Genomic DNA, 25,313 nt, shown 5'->3' on the forward strand with positions numbered 1-25,313 from the left:
TGGTTGAGAGCGGCACGGGCCTCCTTTCCAGCTCCTCCATTGGCCAGTTCCATAAGGCGGAACCTGTGAGAGGTTGGATTTTGAAGTAGTGATATTTCGGAGCCAGCGAGCGATCTTAGTGAGACCCGGGAGCCTGTGGGAGAGGCCGCTGCAAACGCGCTGTTGAGTGAGTTGCCCTCCGCCTGAAATGCCTCTCCATCCCTTAGCTCTCAATTGCTAAATGGCCAGACCTTGGCGCGCCTGCGCGAGACCTTTCCCCCGCCCCCACTTCCCCCGCCGCTTTGCCACCCTCACCACCCCTACGCGCCTGCGCCGGGCGGTCGGCTACTGCGCGGTTGTCGGGACTGCAAAAGATCTGCTTCTCATCAGGCAGCTGAACCAGAAAGTTCTGGTTCTGATTGGTGGTCTCTGTATTTGCCCCTCATTTTCCTATTTAGCTCCCGGCGCAGGACCCCTGCCCTCCACTTTCCTCTTTCCTGAGGGTTGGCTGCAGTGTGAGCAATTTCGGGAGGGGTCGGATAATCCCATACACTGAACCTGAAGGTGTAGTTCTGATTAGTCATCTTTTTTGTCTGTCCTGCGGTTTCCAGGACTATGGGGAGGGTAATAGCTTTCTGTTGCAGGATGCAAGACAGTGACCCCTGCAAATCTTGTCGTGTCCTCCCCTAGCAGACCAGTGAGGCATGGCACCGGGTCTGGCTCCTGTGTCTCCCCCAGCGGACTGTAACCCCTGAGGGCGGGTATCAGACCTGGTTACTGTGTCTCCCTGCCAGAGCATGACCAATGAGGGCTGGGACCTGGTCTGATTGTCGTGTCTGGCCACCAGACTGTGACCAATGAGAGCAGAGACTAGGCCTGATTCTATCTTCCCAGTGAGACCAATGAAAGCTGGGACCTGTTCTGGTTCCTGTGTCTACCATATCATATGGCTCCCAGAGGGCAGGAACAAGCTTTTGATTTTTCTGTGGCCTTATATTCATGTTTTTAAAATAGTATATAATTAGATTATTTTAATTGAGTCAGTCTTAATCGGTTAATTGAGTCCACTTACGTTTCTTGTCATAATAAACTATTTGGATTTGATTTTATGATCTCATTCTATGCCTTTGTATTTGTTCAGTTTTTTTTTTTTTATTCTCTTTTCTACATATCCACACACCACCATCAGCCTACAAAGACATGACCACCAACACCAGCCCCATGCACCCCTACTGGCCTCGGCATCTGAGACTAGACAACTTTGTGCCTAATGACTACCCCACCTGGCATATCCTGGCTGGCCTATTCTCCGTCTCTGGAGTCTTAGTTGTGGCCACATGGCTGTTGTCAGGGCGTGCTGCGGTCGTCCCACTGGGGACTTGGCGGAGACTGTCCCTGTGCTGGTTTGCAGTATGTGGGTTCATTCACTTGGTGATTGAGGGCTGGTTCAGCCTCTACCACGCGGACCTTCTCGGAGACCAAGCCATCTTATCTCAACTCTGTGAGTCCTGGGTTCTTCAATATGCTGTGCAAGGGAATTTCCTGGACAAGGATTGGTTTAGATGTTTACCCACCCACCAACTCTTATTCCATTTGTTTAAAATAAATTTTAAAAATTTAAACTTTTTGCATATATATTCACATGGGTCCAAAATGAAGCCATTTAGAGGTATGCAGTAAAAATTTACCTTCTATCCACCAAGTTTCCCCAAATAATTGCTTATGTTTCTTTTCAGGGTTTACACATAAATTACACACATAAGCCTCAGTTTGTTCAACTGTAGAAGAGGGATAATAGTCATACCCAAATACATGTAAGACACTTGAACAATGTTTGGCAGACAATACATGCTATATAACAGTTTATCATCATCATCATCATCATTTTAATTTTTCCTTTTGTATAAATGGTAGCATGCTTTTTTTTAAATGAACTTTGCTTCTGAACTTTGCTTTTTTTTTGATGAGGACATTCATCATAAGTTTATAAGGAGTTTTGAAAGCATAAATGTTACAGAATTATTTGACTTTTCCAGTATTAATAGGTATTTCCCCAAATCTTTTACTGTTACAAACAGTATTCCTTTTTGGCCTCATGAATAAATCTGCTAGAACATTCTTCTTCAAGTCTCTGTGGAGGTCTGCTTTCATTTCTCTTGGGTAAATGTGGAGGAGTAGAATGTCTGGGTCCTGTGGTAGATGTGTGTTTAATATTATGAAAAACTGCCAAACTTTTCAAGAATGGCTGCACCATTTTATATTCCCACAAGCAGTATATTAGAGTTAGTTTTTCCACATCCTCATCAACACTTGATATGATCAGGTGTTTATTAAATTTTAGTCCTTCGAGTGGATGTGAGTGATATCTCATTATGGTTTTAATGTTTTTATTCACCATCTAGAATCCTCTTTTGTGAAAAACCTATTTCAGTCTCCTGTATATTTTTATATTGGGTGATCTATCTTTTCCTTAGTGATCTCTGCTTACTCTTTCATTTACTCATCTGTTCACCTTCGAGCTCTCTCTCTTTCTCTCATTGGATACTTTCCTCACTCCATCATTTACACCTGCCTGATTTTATTCCACAAACATTTATTGAATACAAGACAATCATAGCAACACTTAATGTTGTGTCAGGTTTGCACACATTATCTTGTATACATATAAAAACAGCTGCCCCATTTCACAGATGAGGAAACTGAGGCATGGGGAGGTTGTAAAGCCTGCCTTCTTACATGAGCCCTCGGCTCTCACAAGTCTGACTTCCTTTTCCTGCTGATATTCTTCATATAAGTTTCTTGTCTTCCTCAGGGAAAGAGTATGCCAAGGGAGACAGCCGATACATCCTGTAAGTGTTTGTCAAGGGAGACCTGCATTGTTTTGGGGGGAGGTAAGTCAGGGAGCATTAAGGGGTGCCTTGTAGGTAGAGCACAGTGATGCCAGTGCCCCTTCCATCCTTTCTCTTGCAGGAATGATAACTTCATGATATGCATGGAGACCGTCACGGCTTACCTGTGGGGACCACTCAGCCTGTGGGTGGTGATTGCTTTTCTCCGCCACCAACCCCTCCGCTTTGTCCTACAGCTTGTGGTCTCTATGGGTGAGGAGAAAGCCCACAGTGGGTGCTTGAGGGCTTGATGGGGGATCTACAGACATGGGGGCATTCCTGCGGGTGGGACTTCTCAATTGTGCCCATCCAGGGCTGAGTCAGACTGAATGACAAACTCCCTGAGGTTTTGGAACAGCCATGCCCCTCCAGGCCTGTGTTCTCAATCCAGGAGAGTTCATTTCTTCTCCCACTCCATCACAAAGTCTCTCATGAGGGTTACAGTTACATGAGGTGGCTGGATCAAGATTCTGAGCTTCCTTCATCTGAGATTCAGTCCTCTTATGTTCTTATGTTGTTAGCTTTCTGGAAATGTGAGTTCTCTTTAGTCTTGGAATCCTGAGCTGTCTTGAATGAAAAGATTTTGAGCTTAAATTCTGGAGACATGAACTCTCTTGAGTTCAGAAAGTCTCAGCTTCTGATTTCTGGAATTCTCACATTTCTGATTTCTCAAATCTTCAGTCATGTGATTTCAGAACTTTTATGTCTCTGAATTTGGGAATCCTGAGCTCTAATAACTTGGAAAATGGCTTGGAATTGTTCCTCCTCCTTACAGAGTTTCCTTCTCCTTCTACCTCCCACAGGTCAGGTATATGGAGATGTGCTCTATTTCCTGACAGAGTACCGTGATGGATTCCAGCACGGGGAGCTGGGCCACCCACTCTACTTCTGGTTTTACTTTGTTTTCTTGAACTCCCTGTGGCTGGTGGTGCCCGGACTCCTCATACTGGATTCTATAAAGCAACTTGCTCATGCCCAGAGCATACTGGATGCCAAAGCACCCAAAGCCAAGAGCAAGCAGAACTAAAGAGTGATGAACTAGGCTTAAACACCGGCTATTGAGGAACTCTCCACCTACCAGAAGATCCCAATCCTTGCTCCCACAGGTCGGAAGGACAAATTGAATTGATCCTGTCAAGCTCAGGTTGATGGGTGGGCAGTGGGAAGAAAGGAGCCATGCGGAGCCACTGTCAGGAGCCAATAGGACAAAGGTACAAGAGAACCTAGGAAGTCTGTGATGGGGACAATTTTTTAAATCAGGAAATAAAGATCTTGACCCTATACTGAGAGATTTTTAATTATTAACCCCAGAGATGCCCCATGACTGACCCTATAGATCCTTCCAGCACTCGTTCCACAGACCACCATTCTCTCAGCCATAGACCAGCATCATTATCCCATAGACCTCAAACCTATGACCTCACAAATTTCCATCACTGACCCCACAGATTCCCCTGATGGTTAATTAGATCCATGAATCACATCTGTAAAGTCTTTTAAGGCATGATTGTCCATCCACACCCTTGGCATTCTCTCCAAAATATACCCTTTCTTGTTTTGAAATATGGTCAGGCTGAGAATTTTCCAAATCCAAGTTCTTCAGTTTACTCAGCCTCTTATCTCCTGATCAGGTATCCCACAAATACCCCATTACTAACCCCATGTATCCCCTATTACTCCAAAGAACCCCATCGCTACCTTAAAGATTCCCATGACTCACACCAGAGACCCCCACAAAAGTCACTCCACTACACTCCCATCACTCACCCCACATACTCCATCATTAAATCCTAAGATACCCATCACTCTCCCCACAAACAGCCTTTCATTTGCTCCATTGATGGAGAGAATCATTCACCTCACAGACCTCCATCACTCACCCCACAGACCCCATCACTTGCCCCAAGAGACCTTCCATCACTTACAACTCTATGACTCACTCATAGATTCCCCCATCATGTATTGCACAGACCTTATCACTCTCCTACCAAATGCCCTATCATTTATCCAATAAGTCTCATCACTCACCATAGATCCCTCAATCACTCACCCTGTAAACTCCCCATAATTACTTTGAAGAATCTATTTACTTTACATTCCCCATCACTCACCCTATAGATCCCCAATTGCCGCACAGATCTTCCATCACTTACACCATATCCTATCACTCATCCTACAGACATCCCTTCACTCACCCCACAGACCACTTATCATGTACCCACAGATACCCCTAACCCTACAGACCCCTATTGCTCATCCAGCAGTCTCTGTCTTTAACCTCATAGACCTTCAGTCATAAAACAAATGGGTACTTGAGAAATTTTGTGGAGATGACCATGAATAATTAAACTGCAGATACCTATAGATGGGCTCCAGGTGACCTGTGCAGAGCAGGACTTCAGTTTACTGCTTGAGCCTACAGTGTCACTTTTTGAGAAATGCCTCACTGTTAACCCAAAACCCTGCATTAATTTCTCACCTCAGATCCATCACTTACTTCATTATTTTCTTAAGGCATGATGGTGCCCTTGCTCTCCCTCAAGCATAGCAGGCACAGCCCCACCTTCTGTCCATTGCACTCTCTTCTCTCTGTGCCATTTACTATCCCTTTGCCCTTGAGCATGTTTTCCCATGACATTCTTTCAGTGCTTTCATATGTAAAATGCTGATAATGATAGTACCTACCTCAGGATTTTTATGCAGATTAGATGAATTAGTATATTTAAACTATATGGTATACACTTTGTTGAATGGAAGAATGAACAAATGGAAGAATGAACAAATGAAAGAGAAAATTCTCCCCCACACTGTGGCAAGGACCTCCTTTTTGCTCTCCTTGCTTCCAGTATATTTCCTTCCAGAGGTTTCTCCACAACCAAGACAGGGGCATCTGAACACATCATAAGCCTGTGCTCCAGGGCCCTCAGGATAAATTCCAAGTTCTAGGCTAATGTTTTGCTCATTCCACTCTATGATAATTTTAATGAAAAGTGACTTTCAAACTCCTTGTTTCCATCAGAAAATCTGGCAGTGCCACAAGAAGTGTGTTAGAAAAGGAGACTTCTCTAAAAAGGTAACATTAAGGGTAACATCTGTACAATACTGCAACAATAGCTGAAGTCCAGGTACCTTACAGGACTCCTTGGTTAGAAATTACATTTTTAAGGGCAGTATGTATTTTGTCCAAACCATAGAGACGTTGTACAGTAAAGTGAGAATGGCTTTTTGCATTTTGTGGCACATAAACTTTCTCAAAGGAGTCTAAAATATGTCCAGTATTCAGCTGATATTTGGTAGGCACACACCGTTTAATAACAAGACTGACTTCAACGTGTTGTAAAGATTCAATAAAAACAGAGGCAAACTTGTCCACAGAGCATACAAATGGATTTTATGGGTAAATTATTTATTGAAGTATAACATGCAGGCAGAAACTGCAAACATCTAAATGTACAGGTCCGTGAATTTTCATAACGTGTAAGCTATTTTTTAAAAGATTGTGGAAAAAGGATTATTCTTCCATTCAGCAGATTCATTTGAAATGATTTTAAATAGATGACGTCATCTCTAAGCAGAGATGCGAGGCGACTTGAAGCAGGACGTGGGGCCTTGACGTTATCGCGCAGCAGCGTCCTTTCCCCGCCCACTTTTCTCGCCCCGATAGGTCGCCGCGTTAACACTCACCTAGGCGAATCCGGAAGCAAAGTGAGCAAATCAAGGACGAGGGAGGCGGGGCCTCAGTAGGCGCCTGCATACTGGCTAAACTGAGGCAAAATGCCCGGCTTTTGGGGGCGGGGCTCTTGGCAACTGCACACTCTGCGCAAGCGCAGAGGTGACCTCCTCCCTGTGCCAAACGGGGGGTGGGTAGGGTCGCGTGGCGCCCTCTGCGCCTGCGCCAGGGCACAAGGTGGGGCCGCGGGCGCCCGCATTCTGGCGTGCGCACAAGGGTAGGGGGCAACGGTTAGCTGTCACCCTGAGGTGGGTGGCAGCAGGATGGCGACGGCCTCTGGGTCCTCGGACTTGGCTGGCTCCGGAGCGCCCTCGCCTGGTGGGGGAGCCCAGGCGGCGGCAGCTGAGGAGGAGGAGCGAGAGGTGGTGCGGGTCCGAGTCAAGGTGAGGCTGGTGGCCCGTCATTCAGCCCGCCCAGAGCTCCCGGGAGAGGGGAAGGTGGTGGCTGTCCTAGGATGGAGGGCGGGACTTGAGAATTGGGGTGTTACGTGAGGGGAGAGGCTAGAGGGCAGAATATTGGTGGCTTGGGTTGGGGGCTGGGGGAAGGCTGGACCTGGGAATGCGGGGGCAGAGGGTGGGGCGTGGGGATTACAAATAGAAGGGTAGGGCCCTCTGGAATGGATAGGAGGAGACTGTGGGTAGAGAGGAGGGGCTATAGGGTTAGAGGAGGGGCCTTAATGGAGTGGAGCCCTGAGAAATGAGGGAGGTTGTTGCTGTCTGAAAAGGAGGCGCTGACATCAGTTTAACATTGTGTTGAGAGTGCACTTTTGTGCAAATCCCCATCCTGGATGAGCAGACACACTCGTCGGGGAGACAAACAGCTAAATAAAGGATATGCTTCAGACAGTGGTGAATGTCATGGGGAGATAACGAAAAAGATTCCGAACTAGGGAGTTACTTTAGCCAAGGTCGTGCTGGGAAATACCCAGAAAGGTATTGAAGGAACAGAGACCCAAATAAAAAGGAGTAACCAATGTGCATATCAGGGGGGAAGAGTGTTTTAGACCGAGAGAACAACAAGGAGAGCGTTTTAGACTGAGAGAAAAGCTGGGAGGTGGGGATGAGTTTGACATGTTCCCTTAGGTTTCCATATTGCTGGAGCCCAGAGAGTGAGGGGAAGAGTGGTAGGGGGTGGATAGGACAGGTAAGAGAGGGGCAGATTGTGAAGGGCCTTTGGCATGTATTCTATTCTTGAGTAAGAAAGCTGTTGCAGTAGTTCCAGCAAGCAGTGATGGTGGCTCAGACTAGGGTGGTGGCACTGGTGGTGACGAGAAGAGGTTAGATTCCTGAGAGAAGTAAACATCACTGCAGTGTAATAGAGGAAGCTCAAAGGTAGAGGTTTGGGTGTTCAAAGAAGAGAAGATGCTTAAGCTGTGAGTGAGCCAGTTAAAGAGTGGAAGGACCTTCCAGACTGGGGGATCTCCACAAGCACAGGCCTGGAGCCAAAATGTGTTCGGAGTAACTTCTGGGAGTTTGGTAGTACCAGAGTGTAAAGTTCAAAAAAGCTCCTGTTGGGAATCCTGGGGTTCCTTTTGAAGAGATTTAAGCAAGAGAGTGTTGTAGATAGACATGCTAGATTGGTTGCAGCGTGGAGGACTGGTTTAATAAAGGCCAAGCTGGACATGTCTTTTCGCCTTTTCATACTGTTCATGGGGTTCTCAAGGCTCACTGGAAAAGACCCTGATGCTGGGGGAGATTGAGGGCAGGAGAAGAAGGGGGCGTCCGAGGATGAGGTGGTTGGATGGCATCACACACTCAATGGACGTGAGTTTGAGCAAACTCCAGGAGATAGTGAAGGACAGGAAAGCCTGGTGTGCTGCAGTCCATGGGGTCACAAAGAGTCAGACACAACTGAGCAACTGATCAACCAAAGATTGAACATGGTGATCTTGGCAACCAGCCTTGAGGGGATGTAGAAGAAGGATTGGGTGCTTGGACTATTGCAGTAGCCTCCTCCTCACTGGACCACTGCTTTCTCCTTTGTCCCCCACGGACTGTTCATAGAGCAGCCAGAAGGGTCCTGTTAAATCCTGAATCAGACCACATCCCTCCTCTACTCAGAACTCTCCCAAGCCTCCCCTCTCACTCAGAGCACAAACCCCGGTTCTCTCCATGGCCCAGAACTCCCGCCTTGATCTGGCCCCTGCCACATCTCTACCCTTACCTTCTGCCATATCATCCATGTCATTGTGGTGATGTGACCCCTGATGGCCTACCCCATGTCTTCTCTCCACAGAAATGTGAGAGCTTCTTGCCACTTGAGTTTCGCTCTTTTGCTGTGGACCCCCAAATCACTTCGCTCGATGTGTTGCAACACATCCTCATCCGAGCCTTTGACTTGAATGGGTGAGTAATGGGGTGTGGGGCAAAACCAGTGGGCCACCCACCTTGACAGCAGTTGTTTGGCACTTTTATTGTTGTCGTTTGGTAGGGAGGGTTGTTTGTTTTGTTATTATTAATATAAATAGTCTCATAATAAACAAATAGCCACATACATATCTTGGAATTTTTTGGGAAATCTAGTCATAGGATGAATTCCTAGCAGTGATATTGCTGAATTAAAGGGTGTATACTTTTTTAAGTTTCAACAGATGTTTCCAAAATGTTCTCTGGGTAGGTGTTACCAATTTACCGTCTCAGCAGCAGCCCATAAAGTTTCTGTTTTCCTCACAAACACTGGTTACTAAAAAACATTAGAAAATTTTCCAACCTGATAGATGAAAAATAGTGTCTCCTGGGGGCAAATGTGATGGTTATTTTGGTGTCATTGTTATTTTGGAGGAATATATGCACATGGTAATGGACTCAAAGGATACAGAAATGATGTGTATTTGGGGGGGTTTCCATGGTGACTGTCAGTTCTGGCAATGGCTCAGCGGGTAAAGAATCCACCTGCAATGCAGGGGACACAGGAGATGAGGGTTTGATTCCTGGGTTGGAAAGATTCCCCTGGAGAAGGAAATGGCAACCCACTCCAGTATTCTTGCCTGGAAAATTCTATGGACAGAGGAGCCTGGCAGGCTACAGTCCATGGAGTCACAAAGAGCTGAACACAACTGAGTGACTAAACACGTTCATGGTGACAGTAGTTATCACACAATATGCTTTGCATAGAGTTGCACTGGTGTATCTAAAGAACAAGTTCTTAATTGTAATTTGACTTTTTTACATAAACATTTTCTGTTGTGAAAAATAACAACCATACAGCTTGCTTTATTTTTTATGCACAAGGCTGCTTCTTCCCACTTCAATCCCTCAACTACTCAGTTACCCTCCCTAGAGGAGACCCCAGTACCAGTTTTCAGTGTGTTCTCCAGATACAAGCAGATGTGCATCTGTTTCTGTGTTTGTGAAACAAACTTCCCAGGCTTCTTTTGGAAATGGTCCCTGAGGCTTCCCAGGCACAGGGGCCCTGAAAGCTGCGGTGTTTCCTCTGTCCAGGAAGAAGAACTTTGGTATCAGCTACCTGGGCCGAGATCGGATGGGGCAGGAAGCTTACCTCTCACTCTTGTCTGACTGGGACCTCAGCACAGCCTTCGCCACTGCCTCCAAACCTTACCTGCACCTGCGTGTAGATATCCGGCCCACTGAGGACAGTGAGTACCCCGGTGCTCTGGGGGCACTGCTCTGTGATACCCCCCTTTCCCCATAGGATGACTCTACTCCTCACAACACACTCCTTCACAGTGGGCTAAGGAGCAAGGAATCCTAGGTCCAAATCCTGGCTTGGCCACTGGCCCTCCATTTCTTTACCTATAAAGTAGAGATAATGGTATCTTAGGGCCATCATGAGGATTAAACAGGGAAATTCATGTAAAAGTGCCTGAAAAGGTGCATGGCTGCATTGTGAATGCTCAAAAAGTATTAGCTCTAATGACAATAATTGTCATATTTATTATAGCATATAATCTAGTGATAATTACAGAATGCAGTATAATAATAGAGCTATAGTATTATATGTTTCAGTTATAATAATATTGTAAATATAATAATGCTGATTATAGTCATGGTAATTGTATTTATTCATTCATTCATCCTCTACTCACTTTCATTGATTTGTTCCTTTGATCTCTCAGCCACTTTCAGTCTTCTCCTAGTTCCTAGTTTTGCCTGTACTGTTCCCCTAGTTTTGCCTGTACTGTTCCCAGGGAGCCCACAGATAAATTAAGACATGGTCCTGAAAATTTGATTATGAAGCATACATTAGATAATAATAGTGTCAGTGTTAAATTTCCAGAGTATGGTTACGGTATCGTGGTTATTGAAGGAAAATATCCTTGTTCTTGGGAAAAACACAAGTATTAAGGGGTAAGGTGTTATAATATCTGCAAATAACTTGGCAAAATAATAAATGTATGTATATATATGGAGAGAATGAGATGAAGCAAATGTGGCAAAAAATATGAACAGTTAGGGGAGTAGATGAAAGATGTATGGATGGTCAATGTATTCATCATTTTAACTTTGTCATAGATTTGAAATTTTTTTCAAGTAAAAAGTTGTGGAGTAGAAGACATGGTTTCCAGTCTCAGGAAATTCACAGTGCCTATTTGAGATGCCTGAATAGGCATTTTATTGATGTCATAATAACATAAATAGCTAACATGTGTTGAGCACTTGAGGCCATTCTACACACATAATATTTATTCACTGGATTGTCAAAACAATCCTACAGAGTAGGGATGACCGTTATCTCCATGTTACAGATGAGGAAACTGAGTCTCAGAGAGGGGACAGGACCTGTCTGTGTCACAGAGACAGTCAGTGGAGGAGCGTGATTTGAACACAGGTGGTGGCTGAACTGGCTTCAAGAGTCTTTGCTCTTAAACATTCGACTATAAAATGTGGTGCTTATTTAAAAAAAGACATTAGAGAAAAAGAATCAGAGAGAGAGAGAAACAAGAATCAGAGAGAAAGACAGTGACTGAGACAGGGAGAGAAACAAATGGGAAAAGGCTGGTAGCCAGAGACACAGGAACCTCTGCACAAGCAGCCCTGTGTGCTACTTACTCTGTCAGTCACTTAGCTAATTCCCCCAGCCTCCATTTCCTTACCTATAAAATAGACACAGTAGCACTATTTCAGTAAAGAAATAAAATCTGCTCTGCTAATAAACATGTGAAGAAAACCCCAGCTACACACAAACTGAGAGGAATGCAAAATACACAGACAGACACCCAGTAGTTTGGCAAAAGGACATTTAAAAGTTACCTTTATAAAGAGAATCAACTTTCCAGTATTTCCATTCTATTTCTACCATTGTCTTATTTCCAAAACTCCTGCAAATACACGAGTTTGTTTCCGAATTCCTGATTCTCTTACATTGATCTCTTTGTTAAATCCTAAGCCAGTTCCATGTTGTTTTAATCACATAGTTTTATGATATATGTTTTCCTTTTTAAAATTATTCCTGAATATTCTTGTGCACTTACTGTTCTTTTCATTTAATGGAATTAGCTTATCATTTCATTAAGATACTGATGGGAGTTTGATTGGAGTTGTTTTTTTTTTCCCCCATACCACACAAGTTTGCTGGATCTTAGTTCCCAGGGATTGAACCCAGGCCTCAGCAGTGAAATCTCGGAGTCCTAACCACTGAACTGCCAGGGAATTCCCTAATGAAACTAATCTTTAATTATCCAGTAAATACATTATCCATATTAGAAATAATGATGAAGTCTGTCTCTTGAATCACCGTGCCTAATCTTGACCCCCTACCTTAGGCTTCACAGGTGGCACTAGTGGAAAAGAACCCCTGCCAGTGCAGGAGACATAAGAGGCATGAGTTCGATCCCTGGGTTGGGAAGATCCCCTGGAGGAGAGCATGGCAACCCAGTCCAGTATTCTTCCCTGGAGAATTCCATGGACAGAGGAGCCTGGCGGGCTCTGGTCCATCAGGTCACAAAGACATGACTGAAGCAACTTAGCATGCAATACAGACCTATCTTTTTGCCCTGCAGGAACTACTTTGATCAGTTTGATGTGTAATCTTACAGGTCCTTTATTCACACACACATATACACACAAATTAGTCCACATATGGAGAGATGTAAGTATATTTGTATTTGTATATGTACACAAATGGTATGTGTTTAACATAAATCATACTACACATTAATAGGTGAGTGTCCGATTGATGGAACTGTTATAAATATTCTTAATGAATTCTTGGGATTGTGTTCATGAATGCAAAAGCAACAGGCATGTTGTGATCACTTAGATGGCCCAGTCCCTCTTTCTGGGAAGAACTCAGTTTCTGTCACCTCTTCAGTTGGAAGATTGCCAAGCCTAGACAGAATCAATCTGTGCATTCGTGATATGAATTCCCTTTCTGTCATATGTATTGCAGATATTTTTTTCCAAGCTCATCTTTTTGTTTTGTGGCCTTGTTTGTGGTGCTCTTTTGGTCCTATCAAAAACTAATGTTTGTATGCAGTCTTGTACATATATCTGTCTTTTTCTGTATGATTTCTGAATTTCTCCTCTTTAGAACATCTTCCCCGTCCACATACTTATACAAATATTCTTCTATTTTATACAAATATTCTCCTATATTTTCTTCTAACACACTTATTATTTTCTCTTTTACATATAAATCTCTACTCAGTCAACATTGTGATTAGTGGACCTAGTTTTTTTTTTAATTTATTTTTATTTATTTGGCTGCATCAGGTCTTGGTTGCATCATAGAGGATCTTCCGTTGTGGTGCCCAGACTCAGTAGTTGTGGCCACAGGCTTAGTTGCCCTGTGACATGTGAAATCTTCCCAGACCAGAATATATGTACTTGGATTTATTTCTGGGCTTTCTATATTGAATTCTACCAAGACAAACATTGCATTCCTCCCACAATTTTTTTCAGGGGGGGGGGGTTCTTTTTGTTAACTATTCTTAAATGTGAATTCTTTCATACAAATGTTAAAATAATTTTACCCAGTTTCAGAAAAAAACCTATTACATTTCTGGTTGGCAGAATATATAATTTAGCATTTGGGAGATTTGACAATTTTATCATAAGGAGGTGTAGTACATGTAGCACATATTGTGTAATAGTGCAAGCAGGGCCTGAGACAGCACCCTACATGAAACTTGAGTGTTTCTTCAGGGAAATGTGTGTATATTCATACTTAGTGGGTTACATAAAGCTAGATATAGTCTCGTATCAGTTCAGATCCAGTTTTGCCACTAGATGAGTTTGTGCTTGTGGAAATCCTTTGCCCATTTTGTTAATGGGTTCTTTCTTTTTAAAAAATCAACATAGAATGTCTCTCTTTCTTGTCATATTTCGGTCTTGAGCAGTGCTTTTTCTTACATTCACATAGCTGCTCTTGCTCTCTCTGTTTGCCAGGTATGCCTTCAGATTTCTTCAATTTTTAACCTTTCTTTGTCACCTAGTTTTACTGTGTCTCTCACAAAAACTCCATAGCTGGATTTATGCTTTTTTACACAACTGACAGTGAAATCTTCTGACCACTTTTCCCCTCCGGTCTCCCCCACCCCCACTCACCCTAGCCCTTGAAATGGAAGCTTTGGAACACTTTTCATTCTCATTCTTCTGGTCCCTAACCCTTAACTTTTGGGCTTTGCTTAGGCAGTATTGTGTTTTTCTTTTTCAATTCCAGGCTGTCATTATCTTTTCTTTAGAGTTAGTCACTTACGTTTCAGGAATTCTGATGTAACAATATTACACTCCCAATGACAGTCTCTTTGTCATTTTATGTCTAACTATATACTAATATTAAAAACTTGTGGCTTGTCACCATGTACCTTCCCTTTGGCCTTCCTCCACCCACCTTGAGCTCTCGTAGTCACTCAGTAGTCGTTTCTTAGAGAACTTCTTTGTTCCCCTCCAGTAAGGTGCATGGTTGTTGTTGTTCAGTTGCTCAGTTGTGTCCGACTCTTTGTGACCCCATGGACTGCAGCATGCCAGGCTTCCCTGACCTTCACTATCTCCCAGAGTTTGCTCAAACTCAGTCCATTGAGTCACTGATGCAATCCAGCCATCTCATCCTCTGTCGCCCCCTTCTCCTCCTGCTGTCAGTCAGGCTCTTAAGTGAGTCAGCTCTTTGCATCAGGTAGCCAAAGTATTAGAGCTTCAGCTTCAGTGTCAGTCCTTCCACTGAATATTCAGGGTTGATTTCCCTAGGATTGACTGGTTTGATCTCCTTGTTGTCCGAGGGACTCGCGAGTCTTCTCCAGCACCAGAGTTCAAAAGCAGCAATTCTTTGGCACTCAGACTTCTTTATGGTCCAACTCTCACATCTGTATATGACTACTGGGAAAACCATACCTTTGATTATACAGCAGACCTTTGTCAACAAAGTGATGTCTCTGCTTTTTAATATACTGTCTAGGTTTATCATGACTTTTCTTCCAAGGAGCAAGCATCTTTTAATTTTGTGGCTGCAGTTACCATCTGTAGTGATTTTGGACCCCAAGAAAATAAAGTCTGTCACTGTTTCCATTGTTTCCCCATCTATTTGTCATGAGGTGATGGGACCAGATGCCATGATCTTAGTTTTCTGAATGTTGAATTTTAAGCCAGCTTTTTCACTCTCCTCTTTTACCTTTATCTAGAGGCTCTTTAATTCCTCTTTAGTGCATGGGTTACATATATGCTAATAATCAGAAAGTTCTTTCTTTGGTTGTGGTGGATATGTACTGATGTGGCTGGATGGGGGCCCTTGGATCTCAGGCCTGTCATGTCAGTGCTCCGTGGATACTGAAAGTCACTATCTTGCTTTCGGAGTTGTGGAACAGAAGCCCTTTGGCAGTCTGACCTTCTTCCAGTTGTAAGCAGCCTGTTCTTTATCTTTGGAAGCTGGCAAGAATTTGTCTTCATTCTTAGAATGTGGGCATTTTGCTAGCAGATTAGTAAGAGTTGAGAGAGGCCCATGGTCTATGCTATTCATTGATTGATCCTATCTGAGACTTGCCAACCCACTTCTTCATCTCAGGGACACTTTCCTTCATATCTTGGTAATTCTGTCTCTGCTTGATCTCTTTTCTCCTCCTACATTTCCTACTTTTTGCCTCTCAGGTTTCCTGGACTCACCCTCCAGGTCTCTCTGCTTTCCTCTCATCATTAAGCTTTAGCTCTGTGCCTTGAAAAGGGTTTTTCTCTTGGTCTTTCAGACCATTGGTGTGACCTTCTTCATTTTACCTGGTGAGTAGTGTGATCTTCATTTTAAGTGTTTTCATGTTTTAGAAAGACCATTCTGGCATCTGTTGGGAGAGAGTATAGAAGGAGGGGCAAAGGGGAAGCAGGGACTGGTTGGATGAGAGGCATGGTATGAGCTGAGAGAAGAAGTGGAATTGAAGTATGTTCTGCATGCAGAAGCCATGGGAGTTGAGAGAGGTCTGTCAGGTTTGGGGCTTAAGCAATTGAAGAGATAGAGACACTGTTCAGACTTGGGGAGCAGGTCATGTCTCAAATGGATCTCGGGCTCCCCTTGTGGACCCATTAGATTTGCAGTGCCCAGTGGGACATCCAGGGAGAGGCAGTGACTTGTGGCCCAGGGTTTGCTTCCCCCTCAGCTCTGTGAGAAAGTATAGTGGACTTCATGGGAATGTTGCTTAGGGATGGCATTTGCCTGCAAATGACAGTGGCTTGAACAAATCCCAGTTGATTTGTTTCATGTAATAGAGTTGGAAAGCCACTGGTCTTTGCTGTTGTCAGCTTAGCAGTTCTGTGGTGCCAGGGTGGACATCTCTTGAGTCTCTCAAACTTACTCAATTGGCCATTGCTGCTTCAAGCCACATGACATTTGAGGTGGGCAGAAAGGATGCAAGGGGGAGTAAAGAAGAGAGAGAAGGGAGAGACCAAGGACCAGAATTGGATAAAATTAAGCATATCATTATCTCTTCTGTGTAACGTGCATGACGTACCTGCTCCACAGATACTTTTGCTAAAATTTACCTGGGCCCTGGAGTAAGGTGAATAAGATAAAGATCCCAGCCCTACCATGTCCTTGTCCACTTACTAATTTTTCCAACCTTTCTGTCGTGGTCTGTAAGATGAGAATAATGGTATTCTATACCAATTGTGGAAGGAGGACTAGTGGGAAGGTAAGATTCAGGGTTTGGATTCTTGAGCTTTGGGCCTGACTTTCAAATTTCAGTTCTTTCACCCACTCGCTATGGGACCTTAGGCAACTATTAATACTAATTCTGGCTGTGCCTGTTTCCTCTTAGAAAGATTGGTGATAATAATAGTGCTCAATTTAGAGAGTGCATGTGTGTATGTACTTCATACACAGTTGCTTCAGATGTGTCCATCTCTGCAATCCCATGGACTGTCGTCTACCCGGCTCCTCTGTCCATGGAATTCTCCAGGAAGAATACTGGAGTGGGTTGCCATTTCCTTCTGCAGGGAATCTTCCCCACCCAGGGGTCCAACCTGCTTTTCTTGCATCTCTTGCACTGGCAGGCAGATTTTTTTACCTGTATGAATAGTAAATGAATTAACATTTGCAAAGAGCTCACAACACTTCCTGTCACTCAGCCCTATGGAAGTGTTGTCTAGCATTCTGTTTTGTTTTTTTTTTTTTTGTATCCAAAACATGTTTATTGGGATGGTTTCCCATTCATCTTGATACAGGGTACTTTTAGTGCTGCTTCCGTCTGAAAGAGCATCCTTCTGTAAGCCTTTCTTTTCCTCCTGTAGGCTGGCAGAGGACAGTAGAGCAGCCAACACACAAGACTACTGTTTGTGCATGGCTAAAGACAGTGGTGATTTTATAGCATCCTGGGCATTTTACATCCATGAAATAGGAATTGGGGCTCTGCACCAGGCACTTCTTTTTGCATTTCCTCTTCTCCTCTTCTGGAGAGGAATGAAGAAGATCCTTTGCAAGAGGCATGTTCTCATGAGGAAGTCGTCACCGCTGGAAAGGGCTGTCTAGCGTTCTTATTGTTTATATTGATGTTAAGCCCTGGCACGGTGCCTGACACAAAGCTCTCAATAAACATTGCTTTATGTTATTAAAATGTTACTATTAGAGTCTACCAGCCATTCTGTGAGACTGTTTCCACCAGATTATTCATGGTTTTATTTTTTGTGTGATTAGGATGACAGAGGAAGGGAGAGTGGAGTGGCTTATTGCCTCTTGGGTGGCCTGGCTTCAGAGGGAGAGGAACCTGGTCCTGAGCTCTGGGGTTCTCATACCATGTCATTCTGTGTGCCCAGGCCCGCTGCTGGAAGACTGGGACATAATCAGCCCCAAGGATGTCATTGGCTCCGATGTGCTACTGGCTGAGAAGCGGTCATCACTGACAACAGCTGCCCTGCCCTTCACACAGTCCATCATCTCTCAGGTGCTTTCAGGGAGCCCCAGGGCCCAGCTGTTATTGGAGGGCAGTGCCTCCCTGGCACCCCCAATTCCGAGCCTGCCAGTTGGCACCTGCCCCTGGCCTACCCAGCTGAACAGTGGCCTCCCCCACCCCTCCTTCTTTCACAGGTGGGCCGCACCTTGTCTAAGGTCCAGCAGGTGCTGAGCTGGTCATATGGGGAAGATGTCAAGCCCTTCAAGCCACCCCTGAGCGATGCGGAGTTTCATACCTACCTGAACCACGAGGGCCAGCTCTCCCGCCCCGAGGAATTGCGTCTGCGGATCTATCATGGTGGTGTCGAGCCCTCCCTGCGAAAAGTGAGCCTTCTCCATCACTCATTAGGTCCAGCACTCCCGCACACATGAATAGCTCAAGAGATGCATGCTCTGGGCCGCACTCTCAGGGGATGCTATGGAAGTGCTCCAGTGCATGCAGCAGTAGGAAGGCAGGCTTTTCCAAAGGAGAACAGGGGCCCAGGGTGGCTGGGTGGTGATAGGTACACACAAGGGCATGGCAGCTCATCTGTAGACCCGCTGCCTCATCCCTTTCATCCCTGGCCAGGTGGTGTGGCGGTACCTGCTGAATGTGTACCCAGATGGGCTGACAGGCCGAGAGCGGATGGACTACATGAAACGCAAGAGCCGGGAGTATGAGCAGCTCAAGAGTGAGTGGGCCCAGCGAGCAAGCCCCGAGGACCTGGAGTTCATCCGCAGCACAGTCCTCAAGGATGTGCTGCGCACTGACCGGGCCCACCCCTACTATGCAGGGCCCGAGGACGGCCCACACTTGCGGGCTCTGCACGACCTGCTCACCACCTATGCCGTTACCCACCCGCAGGTGTCCTACTGCCAGGGCATGAGTGACCTGGCCTCGCCCATCCTTGCTGTCATGGACCACGAGGGCCATGCCTTCGTCTGTTTTTGTGGCATCATGAAGCGCCTGGCTGCGAACTTCCACCCTGATGGTCGTGCCATGGCCACCAAGTTCGCTCACCTCAAGCTGCTGCTGCGACACGCGGACCCTGACTTCTACCAGTACCTGCAGGAAGCCGGTGCTGATGACCTCTTTTTCTGTTACCGCTGGCTGCTGCTTGAGCTCAAGCGCGAGTTTGCCTTTGACGACGCTCTGCGCATGCTGGAGGTCACCTGGAGCTCACTACCCCCTGACCCTCCTGAGCACGAGGTAGAGCTCGTGGGCCCCCCCAGCCTAGTGGTGGACATGGGCTTCGGGAGCCACCGGGGACGGCCCATGCGGCAGAGACACATGCTTAGGCCTGCCGGTGGAGGAGGTGGTGCCTTTGAAGATGCTGTTGACCACTTGACCACCAGCAGCCAGGGCCCTGGTGGCGGGGGGCGTCTTCTAAGGCAAGCCAGTCTGGATGACCTCCAGCAACTCAGGGATAGAACGGGCCCCAGGAGGGACTCCCTGATCCAGCTGCCCTACCCAGCCGCCCTCATCGGTTCCAAGTCTCTCTCTGAGCCCTTGCTGAACTCCTCAGACCCACTGCTTTCTCCCTCTTCCCACCCTGATTCACCATCCTCCTCATCTCCACCATCCACCCAGGATGCCTCTCCTGCTGGTGACGTGGCTGCTGGATCCCCCTTGATGCCAGAGGTGGGCTCCCCACAAGACTCTGGGAAGTCCTTGCCACCCCCACCCCCACTGGGCCTGCCCCCACCCCAGGAGTTTGGCCGAGGGAACCCATTCATGCTCTTCCTGTGCCTCGCCATCCTGCTGGAGCACCGTGACCACATCATGCGCAATGGGCTGGATTACAACGAGCTGGCCATGCATTTTGACCGCCTCGTGCGAAAACACCACCTGGGGCGCGTCCTACGCCGGGCCAAGGCTCTCTTCGCTGATTACCTGCAGTCAGAGATGTGGGACTCAGAGGAGGGAGCTGAGGCCACAGCCCCATCTTGATCAGACTCCCTTCAGCCCTCCATCAGCCCCATCAGATCTCCATTCTTTGCCAAGAGGGCCTACACGTGAGACCCCACATCCCTGCCTGCCAGCCCTAGACCTGTGGGAGCATAGTGCCCTGTCTCCCCAGGTCCGAGAGTATGGGGCTTTGCTTTGACAGTGCCCCATGGAGGCCCTGGCCTCCTTTCTCTGTTTTCTTGTTTTGTTTTTAACAACTGTACTTTGCACACGTGAAAGTCACTGTGGTCTGTGTATTTCTCTGCCTTCTCCCTGGTTTTTGTTATAAATGGAATCCCCAGGGCCTCTTTACCTGCTGGAGCTGAAACACTGCCCATTTCAAGTGAAGGGTGGCTCCCACTTCCCTGGTGACAGGAGAATGGATACTGATAAATCAATTCTGGAAGGTGAGAGCCCAGGTCAAACACCACTTGAGGAGGCCTGAAGCTATTTTGTGGTACATCTGTCTGCCTGTGAGCGTCTGGATGATGTCTGTAAATACATGTTTTTAGGACAGTCCCCTGAATGAGGGATGGGTGGGAGAGTTCCTGACTCAGAAAGGGCAAGATTCCTTACAAAGACTGGGAAGTATGGGCTACTTAGAATCATTGGATGAGCTACCTCTAGCATTGCACATGTCACCATTTCTAAGATCCAGACCCTTCCCTGTAAGTCTTATGCATGAATGCTAGTGGTCCTGGCAGGGGTCTAAGGTTCCTATTCTTGCCACATGCTTTGGGGACAGCCTTGCCATGCCTAGGGCTCTAAGCACTAAACTGGGTTTCCAGCTCATGGATACCTTAACCATTTCAGCAATGGAAACCATATATTTGTCTTCTCTATCCCATTACTGTGGACAAAAATATCAAGCTCTAATAAAGCTGAGGCCCTAAAAGAAGTCACCTACATATGTGGAGGATAATGATCCAAAAAAGGGCCTTTTTTTCCACTTACCTTCTCAGAGGCTGAGTGCCGTCCCTGCACTGAGGACATGGCAGGTGGTGAGTGAAATAACGGGTCCTTCAAGTTGTAGCCTCACTGTGCTGGATTCTGGCCAGAAGTTGCTGTGCTAGGCAATGCAGGCAGGTGGGCATCAGGGCAGCCATTCTCTTATCTGTCTCTCCCAACAATGACATATAAAGCTAGGGATAACTTAAAAGGCTCCTATCACCCCCCCACCCCCCCAGTATTGGAGAGTAAGCTAACCCCCCTTCTCAGATGAGAGCTCAGTCACTGGAGGTGCAGGGTCAAGACCATTCTGTGCCTAGGATCTCCAAGACTGTAGGTCTAACAAGTGAAAATAAGGGGCTCAGGCACCCTGGCCCGAGGGGCCATCCAAGATATGGGGGAATCTGGCCGCCTTTGTCAGTAACTGGCTGACACCCTCTGGGTGTATTCCATGATCAGTGAGCTTAGCTATTTGAAAGGTCAACCAAGTCAATTCTGTATATGGCAGCTTGGGACCTCTGAAGACCAGAGAAGTCCTTTCTGTGAACATGAGGCTCAGATACCCTAAAGGACAGAAATCTCTTATTAGTTTCCAAAGTTATTTGGGACTCCTGATTTCCTGCCAAGGTGGCAGACAGCACAAGCCACTGATCCCCTTGCCCAGAAACTTCTCTGGAGAAACTACAGAGGGAAATATGAGTTCTAGAAACTGCATCACAGTGGTGAAGACCCATGGGGAATTGGAAGGTGGTTGTTAACTGGCCTGAGTTTTGAGTGGTGGATGGCTGGAGGCAGCAAATACAGGAGAGGTTGGAGATTTAAGTTCTGGCTGTTACCTCTCCCCCACGTTGCCTTGTCTGCCCCCTCACTGCAGAAATCATCCAAACCACTGGTCCAGGTGTCTGGGGGGAGGGCTAGTATCAGGGTGTCAAGAACCCTGCTGAGAAGAGGAAATGAGCAGCCAGAGCAGTGATTACTCCTCCACTGTCCCCCTCCAGACACAAAGGCTGGTGGTACCACTTGGGAAATGACCCCCCCTCTTAGGGTTTAAAGATGAAACTCTACCAGCAGAATTGTCAGGTAATGTGATCATAGATGCAAGTGAGAGCTCTGCTTGCATGGTGCTGGGACTGTCCACCATCTGGCCCATCTCCCTGCACATCCTTTTATCCCTTGGACTCCAAGTGATTAACCAGAGTCTAGTCTGGCTTTCAGCATTCCCTCAGTACAGTTACCAGCCAGAACAGCTGCCACGTCAGGGTAATGTATACACCAGAGCAGTATAACTACATCCAGTGAAAAATAAACTGGACATATTAGTTATCTATGGGCTTCCCAGGTGGCACAGTGGTAAAGAATCTGCCTGCCAATGCAGGAGACGAGGGTTTGATTCCTGGGTCAGGAAGATCACCTGGAGAAGGAAATGGCAACCCAGTCCAGTATTCTTGCCTGGAAAATTCTATGGGAGAGCCTAGTAGACTACAGTCCATAGGGTCACAAAGAGTCGAATGTGACTGAGCATACATGCACCTTAGTTACCTATTGCTGTATAACAAATCACTGCCAAACTTAGCTTAAAACAACAAATATTTATTTTCTCAGTTTCCGAGGGTCAGGAATCTGGGAACAGCTTAGCCATGTAGTTTTGGCTCAGGGTCTCTTCTGAGGTTTCGGTCATGTTCAGCCAGGATTGCAGTTAGCTGAAGGGATGACTTGGCTGAAGGACCCACTTCTAATATGGCCTACACAGAGCTGTTAGTGGGAGGTTTCCCCACATGAGCCTCTCCAATCAGGCTTCTCAGGACATGTGGTCCCAGAAGACAGGCAAGAGATTGTGACCGTGACAGAACTGCAATGTCTATTATAACTTAAGCTCTGAAATGGCATACAACTTGTATTTTCTTGGTCACATAGGCCAACCCTAGTACAACATAGAGGAGAACCACACAGGATGTAAGTAACAGGAGGCAGAGATCATTGGGAGCTATGTCAGAAGACTGGCTACCACATGGGGTGATACACAATATCTGAAGCAGAAGTACTGGGACATACAGATGAAGACTTTTAAATAACTAAAGTAAGAAAAAAATAGAAAACAGGAACAAGAAATATAAAAAGGACTCAAAATATTAGGTATGGGTATGATAGAAAAAAAGAAATAGAAAAATAACTATAAATGGAGAAGATGAACTATCTTTTAACAATACAAAAAATATTTAGAACTCAGGGACCCTCAATGGATTTTTTAAAAGTTTCAACAGTATACACACACAAAGTTTAGGGATGTTGATGAGAATGAAAGTATGAAGAAAAAGTAGAGTAATAAAAGCTCAAAGAAAGCTGGGATAGACATCCTAAAGCTAACAAAATTTCAGATCATGAAAGACAAGGATATATACTTATTGGCAAAGAATATATATGTCTACCATAAACACATTCTCGTAAGGAGACCTGAACAATACTTTTTTTTTTTTTTTGCAGGACAAACAGGATAATTCTCATTTTTCCTTAAAGATACAGTAGAAGTTTTATAATTCAGTATGATTAGACATGATTTATAATTTTAACATTAAAAAAATGACAACAGAAACAAATAACTAGTACAAATTATAAAACAAATAGAGCAAAGAGAAACTACCTTTCTGATCAAAACGTACCACAGGTATACTTCCTTAGAAAACTTTCTAAGATTTCTAAGCTAAAACTTCTTAGAAAGGGATCGGAGGAAAGCCTTTAATCTCAAGTATTTAAACTATTCCTGTATCCACTAAATGCTTTCACCAACTTGTTAATCAAGTGCTTCCTAAATTTAGGAACCAGTGACCAAGTGGCCTGAAATAAGTCTTGATCTTATCTTTCCAGCTACAAATTATTACTACTTCAAGAAAACAAAATATTTTCTAAGCAACGTTAAGTTTTCTAAAAACTTCAATTACCTTTTCTGGCTCAGTACCTGACTGAAATGTTCAAATGTTCATATTGCACACAAAAAAATTTGAGCAGCATACTATATGAGTGTGAGAAGCTGATGACTATTAAGATTGAGGAAACTCCCTAATGAGTCACATTTACATGATTTAAATATATACTTTCTATATCTTTAATTAATATAAGTAAAAAGGTAATCTTTAGAACAGCACAGAAATACAAATGCATTAGTTTTATAAAATATATTCAACCCCTTATATGTGCAACAATCTTTTAATTTTGGAGCTGCCACACAAGGGAGCTAGTTTCTTCTTCATATGAAAGCAGGAAGTCATGTGTACAAAGTTATTTATGTGAGAAGAATAAAGAAACACACTCCTTTTCTTTGTCCTTGACAAATATTTATGGAATGTTGGGAATTATGAAAAAACAATTCCAATGTTATGAAGCCCAAAGGCTTGGAATGAAAAAACTCCTGGTGACACATTGCGCTACGTGGAACGACAATCTTCTTCTAGAAACCAGGGCTGCGTTCTCTCTCTTGTTTAGAGGATACCACAGAACTGGGTGCGCAGACTGAATGCTGTGCCATCTCTGGCCACACAGTCAGAGCACGCCAGTGTCGATACCATCTCCAGAGTCCCAACCAACTCCCCAATAGAATAACAGGCCACATTCATCGGCTACCATCCTAACAGGCTACTTTCCAAAACTGCTGAAGCAGATAATAGTTCAAGGGTTCAGGATTAGTCCACTGGCTCCTCCCAGAGCTGGGTATTCCTAAACTCATCACCCCGCCTTAGGGAAAATGGCCACTGGCTTGAACTTCCACTAAACCAAACCAAAATTTGCCTGCCAGGGAGACAAAGCTTCATTTTACAGCTTGTAACTAGCAGATGAAAAATCAAACTTCTTCATTAAAGAACTCATATCCTTTAGCATATTAAATACTGCTCCCAGAATACTTTCATGCAGACTTTAAGAACCTGTCTCTCGGCTTTGCAACAATAAATGTCTCATCTCTCCCTTCAAAGTTTGTTTCCTCCTTGCCTTTCTAAGTAAATTATCCTTAAAAAAAATTCAATGCTTAATATAGGACTCAGAAAGCAAGATGAAGTTGAGGAGATCAGGTTATACACTCTGGTCTGCTGCCCAAGGATATGCTGTGTTTCTTAATGCAAAAAGTGGAAGAGAATTGTTTTAGGGTCGGAGGGCTGGCAAATCACTAACGGATTTCAGGATAGACTATTCATCCTGGTTACAAGATCCAATGCAAATGCAAAATAACCACAAGCCACACTTCGACAGGCAACTTCTCCTATTCATTAGCCTGGAACACTTGGGCCAGCTTTAGCCCTCTTTCCCTTACCTATGTCATCGTCATTACAGTGCCTAGTAGCAATTAAAGCCAGCCAAGGACTTTTTCCAAACACTATCTTTAAGTCATCTGGACAGCAGAGAAGTGTCCACCAAGCTGTGGATGCAGTCTGTGTGCCTGGCGCACTCTGAAAAAGCCTGGCTGACCCTAGCTTCCTCAGGCCTACTTAAACACACTCAGTTCTCAGATGAAAGCACTGTGTGGCCAAGCAAA

The 25,313-nt window shown here is 45.1% G+C and overlaps 3 protein-coding genes across 4 annotated transcripts; 2 read left to right on the top strand and 1 right to left on the bottom strand.

The window, feature by feature from the left end:
- Window positions 1–13: 13 nt before the first annotated feature.
- EBP (EBP cholestenol delta-isomerase) lies at window positions 14–4,148 on the top strand. 2 transcript variants are annotated; one of them, XM_070366548.1, is made up of 5 exons: window positions 14–166; window positions 1,169–1,480; window positions 2,792–2,828; window positions 2,950–3,080; window positions 3,671–4,148. In XM_070366548.1, the coding sequence occupies exons 2-5, from the start codon at window positions 1,180–1,182 to the stop codon at window positions 3,892–3,894; spliced, it is 693 nt and encodes a 230-aa protein (XP_070222649.1). In that variant the 5' UTR covers window positions 14–166; window positions 1,169–1,179; the 3' UTR covers window positions 3,895–4,148. The 2 variants fall into 2 exon arrangements, with proteins under 2 accessions (XP_070222649.1, XP_070222650.1); XM_070366549.1 differs by having other exon boundaries at window positions 62–166; window positions 1,121–1,480.
- Window positions 4,149–6,714: 2,566 nt separating this feature from the next.
- On the top strand, window positions 6,715–24,110 carry TBC1D25 (TBC1 domain family member 25). The gene is made up of 6 exons (XM_070365812.1): window positions 6,715–6,980; window positions 8,833–8,942; window positions 10,038–10,192; window positions 17,784–17,911; window positions 18,055–18,243; window positions 18,488–24,110. Exons 1-6 carry the CDS (start codon window positions 6,861–6,863, stop codon window positions 19,847–19,849), a joined length of 2,064 nt encoding a protein of 687 aa, XP_070221913.1. The 5' UTR covers window positions 6,715–6,860; the 3' UTR covers window positions 19,850–24,110.
- Window positions 17,133–17,495, bottom strand: LOC106700898 (small ribosomal subunit protein eS27-like). Its single transcript, XM_014478654.2, has one exon. The coding sequence runs from the start codon at window positions 17,455–17,457 to the stop codon at window positions 17,203–17,205; it is 255 nt and encodes an 84-aa protein (XP_014334140.1). The 5' UTR covers window positions 17,458–17,495; the 3' UTR covers window positions 17,133–17,202.
- Window positions 24,111–25,313: the final 1,203 nt, after the last annotated feature.

This window comes from Bos mutus, chromosome X (assembly GCF_027580195.1).
Source record: "Bos mutus isolate GX-2022 chromosome X, NWIPB_WYAK_1.1, whole genome shotgun sequence".
NCBI classification, from domain to species: Eukaryota; Metazoa; Chordata; class Mammalia; order Artiodactyla; family Bovidae; genus Bos; species Bos mutus.

Coding starts and splice junctions, on each gene's coding strand:
- EBP (XM_070366548.1), top strand. CDS start 1,180: ATGACCACCAACACCAGCCCCATGCACCCCTACTGGCCTCGGCATCTG. Junction 2,829..2,949: donor GGAGACAGCCGATACATCCT/GTAAGTGTTTGT, acceptor TTTCTCTTGCAG/GAATGATAACTTCATGATAT. Junction 3,081..3,670: donor ACAGCTTGTGGTCTCTATGG/GTGAGGAGAAAG, acceptor TACCTCCCACAG/GTCAGGTATATGGAGATGTG.
- TBC1D25 (XM_070365812.1), top strand. CDS start 6,861: ATGGCGACGGCCTCTGGGTCCTCGGACTTGGCTGGCTCCGGAGCGCCC. Junction 6,981..8,832: donor TGGTGCGGGTCCGAGTCAAG/GTGAGGCTGGTG, acceptor TTCTCTCCACAG/AAATGTGAGAGCTTCTTGCC. Junction 10,193..17,783: donor TATCCGGCCCACTGAGGACA/GTGAGTACCCCG, acceptor CTGTGTGCCCAG/GCCCGCTGCTGGAAGACTGG.
- LOC106700898 (XM_014478654.2), bottom strand. CDS start 17,457: ATGCCTCTTGCAAAGGATCTTCTTCATTCCTCTCCAGAAGAGGAGAAG.